Consider the following 8,046-nt stretch of genomic DNA (forward strand, 5'->3'; position numbering starts at 1 on the left):
TCATAATCTTTAATTGATTAACGTTACTCGGGGCACCACCCTTCAAAGGAAGGAAAGATAGCCAATTTATTGATTAAGTCTTCATAAAGGTTCTAATCTACAAATTTGAACTCGATTAACAATTAAATTAATAACTATAATCAAATTACCATATAGATAGTTAGCTGTTGAAGGATATGGAGTTCTTGACAGTGTAGAGGTTAAAAATGTAATTTATGCAACATTAATGAAAAACTTTGTGAAAGAAAACATTTATTATTAATATAACAAAGTATAAAAAAACACAAATTACTAACGGTGTACTTACTAAACAAAGATAGGTATGTGGGCATACATGTGTGTGTGTTCTGTGTGAGTCAGCGCAGCCCAAATGGCGGCTGGCCACTGAAGATAACCCTTCAACCCTTATTGGAATGTTTACTGTACCCAGAAGCGGGGTCAGAGCTAATTAGGTGAAGAGTTATGCGGTGTCTGTGTGTTTGTGCCAAGTTAGAGAAAGAGGTAGAGGAAATGCAAAGAAAGACTGTGAAGAGCATAACATTACTTTCAAATAACTTATAACTAAAAATATCACAACACCACAAATCAAACTTATAAACATCACACAGAATCGAATAAAACAGTCTTGCTTAGCCTAGTATAATTATTAAGCCCAGTTGTGTTACCCGGTCCGTGGAAAGGGGAAAGAAGTTACAGTAGTTCGCACTCTGTGCGACGCTCGTCTGGCTGGCTGTGTGGCCCTGCCTTAGTGATTCTGTTGAGCTGCAGCTCAGCTGCTGGTTGAAGCCTCCTGCAGGACATCGCGTCGCTGCTAGGAGGTTGGTAGAGCTTGGCTGCAACTCTCCTCCATGAAGTTGCAGGGAAAGAGAAGATGTGAGCTGGAGAAGCCAGGCTTCTCCCTCGGCGATGCAGGGAAAGAGCTGGACAGCCTTCTCCTCTTGAAGGATTGCAGAAAGAGATAGAAGATAGGGGAACAGGCCTTATATTGGCCCGGTGACCTCACAGGTCATGGGGCCCAGAGTGACCAATATGAGTTGAAACTTGTGTCCCTGGGGGGTTTTCACACCTCTGTGTGACGTTGATGGCCCCTGGGAGACAGAGTTCCGGAGGGTCTGGTTTTCTCCACAAAAACCATGTCCCAACAATAATCAAATCTATGTAAAATGCATCACTGATTTTCGTGATGTTCTGTTTTTTCTTATTAAAGCTTTGCTCAGCATCCACTCTGGTCTCTGTGTGTGTGTGTGTGTGTGTGAGTGTGAGTGAGAGAGAGAGGAGGGGGAGTCAAGATGGCGTACGAAGTCACGGGGGATGACGTCGTATTACTGAATTCAAGATGGTGGTCTAACCGCGTGGTATCGTGTTACTGAATTCAAGATGGCGGTCTAACCGCATGGTGTCGTGTTACTGAATTCAAGATGGCGGTCAAACCGCGTGGTGTCGTGTTACTGAATTCAAGATGGCGGTCTAACCACGGGATTTGACGTAGGATCGAATTCAAGATGGCGGTATAAACTCGTGGTTTGACCAACAGGAAATGGAGAACAAAGGGATGCTTTGGTCTATCTCGTGGTTCAAAGCGCCGAATGGCGTCGAGATGCGATCGCACAAGTCCCGAACGGGTATAACACGTGAATTATGCGGATGCAGGTCGGAACGTGTGGGCAGGCGGGTTTAGGAGAAAGAGAGAGAGAGAGAAAAGGAAACATGCAAAGAGTGATCAGAGGAGATCTCAAAACACCGCCAGAGACAGTTTTGCGGGGACTATACCACTCGGTACCCAAGCGGACGAACTAAGATCCGTCCAGCTGTGTACCGATCTTTTAGTGGGTTAAAATCTCCGCAAAATACACACAGTGACGATCACACAGTACGGCAGCGTGGCCGGAAATGCAGATTCGTCACGACACGCTGGCACAAAACAAAGGGAGTCGGCGGTCCTAGAGAAATATACACTCAAGTAATAACACGCTAATGTTTAAACTAGTCTCTGCCCAGACATAAGCCTCTTACTTGTTGCTGGTCCGCGGTTCGTTGATGTGCGAGCGGCGCGTTCCGGGAAGACAAGTGAATTGTGTTCGTGGCCTCTAGAACAGCTGATTCGCGCGGTGGCAGCGGGGATTGAGCTGAGCCGGATAGGAGAGAATTCGTCTCGTTCTCCTTGGCGAATGTGTCTTGCCCTTCGTGGCGAATGTGTCTTGCCCTTCGTGGCGAATGGTTCTTGCCCTTCGTGGCGAATGGTTCTTGCCCTTCGTGGCGAATGGTTCTTGCCCTTCGTGGCGAATGTTTCTTGCCTTTCGTGGCGAATGTTTCTTGCCCTTCTGCAGGTATGAACAGCTGAGGAGCAGCTGTGGTTGTGGATCCAGAAAAAGTCGGTGGACTCGGCCTGCGAGTGGAAGACTTTGCCGCGGTCGTTTCAAAATAAAGCTCAGGTAAAAAAGGGAAGTTCACAAAAATAAAAGAATGAACTTAAGTTAAAAAATAAAAATACAAACGTTTGGATTGGTTGCTCCCTTTAAGTGTCTGGATCATCTGGAGGAACCGGGAGAGGTTGTGGTCCTATCTTCAGCGCACGGGAAAAAGCAATGAATTGAAGGGATAATGTATTTATTACCTGAGAAGTGTCCGGCCTCCCTCCAGGGGGGGCCGTGGGGTCTGTTGGCTCTCAGCCAATGGAAGGCCCGAGTTTGACCTCGGGCGGCGGTCAAAAAAAAAACATGCATGCCCCAAAAGGATTCTGGGGGCTCTCCTGCCTCACAGCAGGAAACAACTCGAGGCAGGCTCTGAAAGGCCCTTGTAGGCCTCAGCATTCCTTTGTCTGGACCCGATCCCCAACACTGGAAGAGCAGGGAGAACCAGATGTTGGGTGGGGGCTGGACAGATGTGGAGAAGTGCTTCGAAGGTTTGGTAGCAACTCGCCTGAGAGTAGAACACGCCTTCTACAGCCTGACCAGTAACCTGGAAGCTTTTACGTCTCAGTGGGGGATCAGACAGGTTCTATGTTCAGTAGAGGAGGACGGTTCACTGGTCCTTCATTTTTAAACTCTGTGTGTGTGTGTGTGACATGTAGTTTTTTCTTTTGTAAAATATGACCTGATTGAAGTGTTATTTATAATTTTTTTGCTGATGCTAGTATTGGAGAGATCATGAAATTATCTAAATAAAAGTTATCTTAAAAGTCAAAAAGTCTCTCTCTCTCTCTTTTCTGTTTTTTGCTGCAAAACAGAACACGCCTCCATGTTTGTTTTCCTTCTGAAGTCTCGTCTAATTAACTACCTGTGTGCTTGTTGGATGATTTACAGCTGAATATCGAGCTCAGGCTGACGGGAAGAGTCGCTTATCAAATATTGAATTTGGCCTCTGCTCTCTGATCAGACTCAGAAACTGGGTCAGCAGTGATGAACCAAAATCCACGACAACCTACTTATGTAATCTATATAATCAAATCTATGTAAAATGCATCACTGATTTTTGTGATGTTCTGTTTTTTCTTATTAAAGCTTTGCTCAGAATCCACTCTGGTCTCTGTGTGTGTGTGTGTGTGTGTGTGTGTGTGTGTGTGTGTGTGTGTGTGTGTTGAATATTGTCTTTATAATCTGTTTAAGTTTTTTATTATGTAGGCCAACCAGTGCAACCTGTTATTACTTGTGACTGGACGACCCACCTACCTAACTAACTAACTAACTAACTAACTAACTAACTACCTACTGTAATTGTAATATAATCCAATCCAATATAAAAACACATGAGTTTTGGTTTGTTTTCTTCTTAGTTTTTTCCACTGACTGGAACTGTCTCTTATTTGTTTAATCGTCTGACCCTCGGTCGTCTGTGATATTACAACATTTCTGAGAACGTGTTTGTTGACACTCGACTACAAAATATAGATGAACACAACAAGAAGTTCTTATAATGACTTTATACAATCATATGTATAATAATAATATGCACTCTGCAATGTAATAAACACGGAGGAAGATATTCCGTCTGTGCACCACGATGACGATAAAGCAGATTAAGTTGAATGTGATCTAAGGTCACTTGGACTCAAACAGAAATATTGAACAATGTTTAACGAGATCGGTTCAAGTTTCAAGGTTTCCCACAATGCTTCAGTCCAACGCCGTGCGTATACATATCCGAAATTCAGAAGCAGATAACAGACTTCGGAACGAGCAACAGACGGTAACAGTTTTTCTATTATCTCTAGACATGAAAAGAAATGTCCACGTCTGAGGGGACGCAGTCGATTTAATTCATAAAAATATCAACAGATATATTTTATAATCATTGGTTCTATTATTACTCAATCTTTTTTATTCTGACTGTTATTGTTGTCGTTATTATTCATATACTTGCATTGTCAGTATGTCTGTAACTCTATATTATTGTAGAGTTATATGAGCACTGCACAAATAAACGTGACTTTAAATAGATTCTTCAAAACAGTTTTCATAAACTCTTTTCCTTTTTATTTTATTTGTTTTGTTTGAGTCTCATTCACTCATTTACTGTTACAGTATTTTTCTGACAATATTATTTCTAAATTTCTTTTATCGTTAGTTTATTTCTGACATCGTCATTATTATAATTATAATCTTCACTATCTCAGCATTCAGATGTAAACGTAAACAAGAAAGGTAATTCTCATTTTAAATATCCGATTAAAATCTGTGTTCTTAATGTAATTTGTGAATCCATAATTTATAAAGGTTTTTTAAACAAATATTGAAAATGAAATGAAATGTAAACATTTTAATTTTTTTATTCCATAATTATTTACTGAATTCTAAAATGTACTGATTAACTATATTATATTTGTAAATCCCTTCGATTAATATTCCATTTATGGATTATTTTGTATTATATTCTTCCTCTCTGTCTCTCTCTCCCTCTCTCCCCCCTCTCTCTCTCCCCCTCTCTCTCTCTCCCCCTCTCTCTCTCTCTCCCCTCTCTCTCTCTCTCTCTCTCCCTCTCTCTCTCTCTCCCTCTCCCCCTCTTCTCCCCCTCCCCCTCTCTCTCTCTGCAGCACAGAGCTGAAATGGAAGATCCGAGGAGACGTTCCACTCTGTCGTTCACTTTCATCCTCTGCTTCTCACTGTGGCTCACGCCTGGAGAAACCGCCACCTATTGGGATCAATGTATTGACGAATGTCCGGCGATGCATTTCACCTCCAAGTACGATGTGCAATGTTCTGACAGGTGTGAACAGCGTGGTTATGACTACTACTGGTGCAATTCCCTAAGGGGCTGGGACTACTGCTCACCAGGAGAGGACATTGATTACAAAGGCAACCCCTGTCGCAATGCCTGTGGCAAACATGGAGAAAGCTTCTACAAGTGTTTGTTGTGGGAAGGACACTGGGACAAATGTGCTCGGGTGGAGCCGAAGGCAATGATTTATAAAACCAGGTATCATAGACAATGTGTTGACAGCTGTCAGTATTATGATTCTTATTTTACGGATTACTTCAGGTGCCATGATGGACATTGCTGGGAGTACTGCTCACCTCTACAAGACCACACCTACAAGAATGAGCCTTGTCGCCCAGATCACAAGTGTGGAAGCTATGGTAAGAGTTACACCTGGTGCTACACAACATTCGACAACGACTGGGATTACTGTGGAGTGATCGGTCCTGGAGAGTGTGTGTTTTCCCAGACATCCCGCGCCAAACGACAACCCAATAATCCAAGAGTGATCTGTACCACGGAAGAAGACAACACCAGGAGAGTGACCACGTTCACAGAAGAAGGAGATTCTACCATCGCTCAAACCAACAGAAAGTTACGCAACGAAGCCTTAGACTTAATTAACCGATGGAACAACCAGCACTTGAGTAACCAGTCCAGGTCCGAGTTGATTACATCGAGCAATCTTCGCCTTTACAACCAGGGACTGTTCAACAGGAACAATCAGCGGTGTTACAACCTGCAAATCCAGCTCAACGGACAACGCGCTTCTGGACGCAGCACCACTGTGGCACATATCATAGTTCCTGATGACACGTCAGCTGAATACATGCGTTGGGCCTTCAGGGAGAGTTTACAGCGCCAGGTCAGTGTGGTGTTGGAAGTCGAGGAAGCATCCAACTCCACAAACAACAACCAGAAGTGTTGTAAACAACGTAAATATTAAGGTCACTCAAACGTGTGTAGCTGATGATTGTGACAGCGCACACGTTAACTGCCTCATGTCAGAGGCAGAATGAGTGAGTGAAGCTCTCAGTTAGCAAACGTTGTGTCTTAATCGGTTTTCAATCTGTCTTTATCAATAATCGCTCAATCCCAGAGAATGAGTTTTTATTATTTGTCTTCTTAGTGCTTTCTGCGGATGAAGTGGTTCTGTTGGCTTCATCGGGCCGGGACCTCTCGTGCTCACTGCGGCGGTTTGTGTAGTTCTACTGATTGACACAAGTGTTCTACATCAAAACAAATCAATGTCACATCTCCGCTTTAGTTTAACGACCCTTTTATTCTGCATGTTGCCTCGTTTTATTTTGAAACTCACATGTTGTCCTATTTCCGGTCACTTCACTTCCTGAACCTCCTGTGTTTCCTGTGATAAACAAGTGATGTTCTCTCTGCCCCTTCGATCGCTGCTCGTTAAGGCTGCGACACACTTCAGACCCAGTTTTCACCTTTGACCATCGCAGGGTCATTCCTGACATGAAACATGTTTCATATCCACGGTAATTGGCTCCGACAGAAAACAGCACAAGCCAATGAGGATGTTGTGTACTTTTACAGCTGCGACTAACATCTTCAAAGAATCTCTGACTGAAACGTTGCTAATGTTCAAAGAGCTTTCCACAGATTCGAGTGTGTGGAGGAGTCTTATAATGTGTTTCTTTTTGCTTTAGTGCTGATACTGAGTCTGATGTTTATTTTCCTCTGTTAAATGAAATAATGCAGTAACTATAATATGCCTCACAACTGATTTAAAAACTACCTGTGTGCTTGTTGGATGATTTACAGCTGAATATCGAGCTCAGGCTGACGGGAAGAGTCGCTGATCAAATATAGAATTTGGCCTCTGCTCTCTGATCAGACTCAGAAACGGGGTCAGCAGTGATGAACCAAAATCCACGACAACCTACTTATGTAATCTATATAATCAAATCTATGTAAAATGCATCACTGATTTTCATGATGTTCTGTTTTTTCTTATTAAAGCTTTGCTCAGAATCCACTCTGGTCTCTGTGTGTGTGTGTGTGTGTGTGTTGAATATTGTCTTTATAATCTGTTTAAGATTTTTATTATGTTGGCCAACCAGTGCAACCTGTTATTACTTGTTACTGGACGACATACACACCTACCTACCTACTGTAATTGTAATATAATCCAATCCAATACAAAAACACATGAGTTTTGGTTTGTTTTCTTCTTAGTTTTTTCCACTGACTGGAACTGTCTCTTATCTGTTTAATCGTCTGATCCTCGGTCGTCTGTGATATTACAACATTTCCGAGAACGTGTTTGTTGACACTCGACTACAAAATATAGATGAACACGACAAGAAGTTCTTATAATGACTTTATACAATCATATGTATAATAATAATATATAATAAGATTTACAGAGTCTGTAGTGGTGATAACTGCGTTGAATACGTTCCACCAGGGCAGGTCTGAAACCAGCTGTCGCAAACTGTGAGAACTTGTGTATCTCCCTGAAAACAAAGATCACTGCAAACTAAAAGTTTTCTCAACTAAATGTAGCGAGTCTGCGACACACCACAAAATCACTCCGACACCACAGCTCTCTTTGGATCTCTTTTACTGTGATGATAGAACATGTGACAGGGACTGCGTCAGTTCACATCCTCTTCTTAGACTACTGTAAAGGATGCATGAAATAATAATGAAACCAAAGGACAAAATAAACATAAATATGCCCTGCCTCACATGTCTAACCCATCACAGAGTAAACACAATGACTTAATGTGGGTTCACAAACAACATTTGAAAAGAAACAATGCACTTCACACGCGTTCTATACAAATCCCACAAGAAAACTACATCTCCCATAATGCCGCGGGTTGC

General features: G+C 42.4%; 1 protein-coding gene across 2 annotated transcripts; it reads left to right on the top strand.

Annotated features, from left to right (window-relative positions):
* Positions 1-4,092: 4,092 nt before the first annotated feature.
* On the top strand, positions 4,093-7,192 carry LOC118098987. Of its 2 annotated transcripts, none has more exons than XM_047341729.1 (2): positions 4,093-4,185; positions 5,030-7,192. In XM_047341729.1, the coding sequence occupies exons 1-2, from the start codon at positions 4,108-4,110 to the stop codon at positions 6,137-6,139; spliced, it is 1,188 nt and encodes a 395-aa protein (XP_047197685.1). In that variant the 5' UTR covers positions 4,093-4,107; the 3' UTR covers positions 6,140-7,192. The 2 variants fall into 2 exon arrangements, with proteins under 2 accessions (XP_047197685.1, XP_047197687.1); XM_047341731.1 differs by having other exon boundaries at positions 4,108-4,185; positions 5,035-7,192.
* Positions 7,193-8,046: the final 854 nt, after the last annotated feature.

This window comes from Hippoglossus stenolepis, chromosome 2 (genome assembly GCF_022539355.2).
Source record: "Hippoglossus stenolepis isolate QCI-W04-F060 chromosome 2, HSTE1.2, whole genome shotgun sequence".
NCBI lineage: Eukaryota > Metazoa > Chordata > Actinopteri > Pleuronectiformes > Pleuronectidae > Hippoglossus > Hippoglossus stenolepis.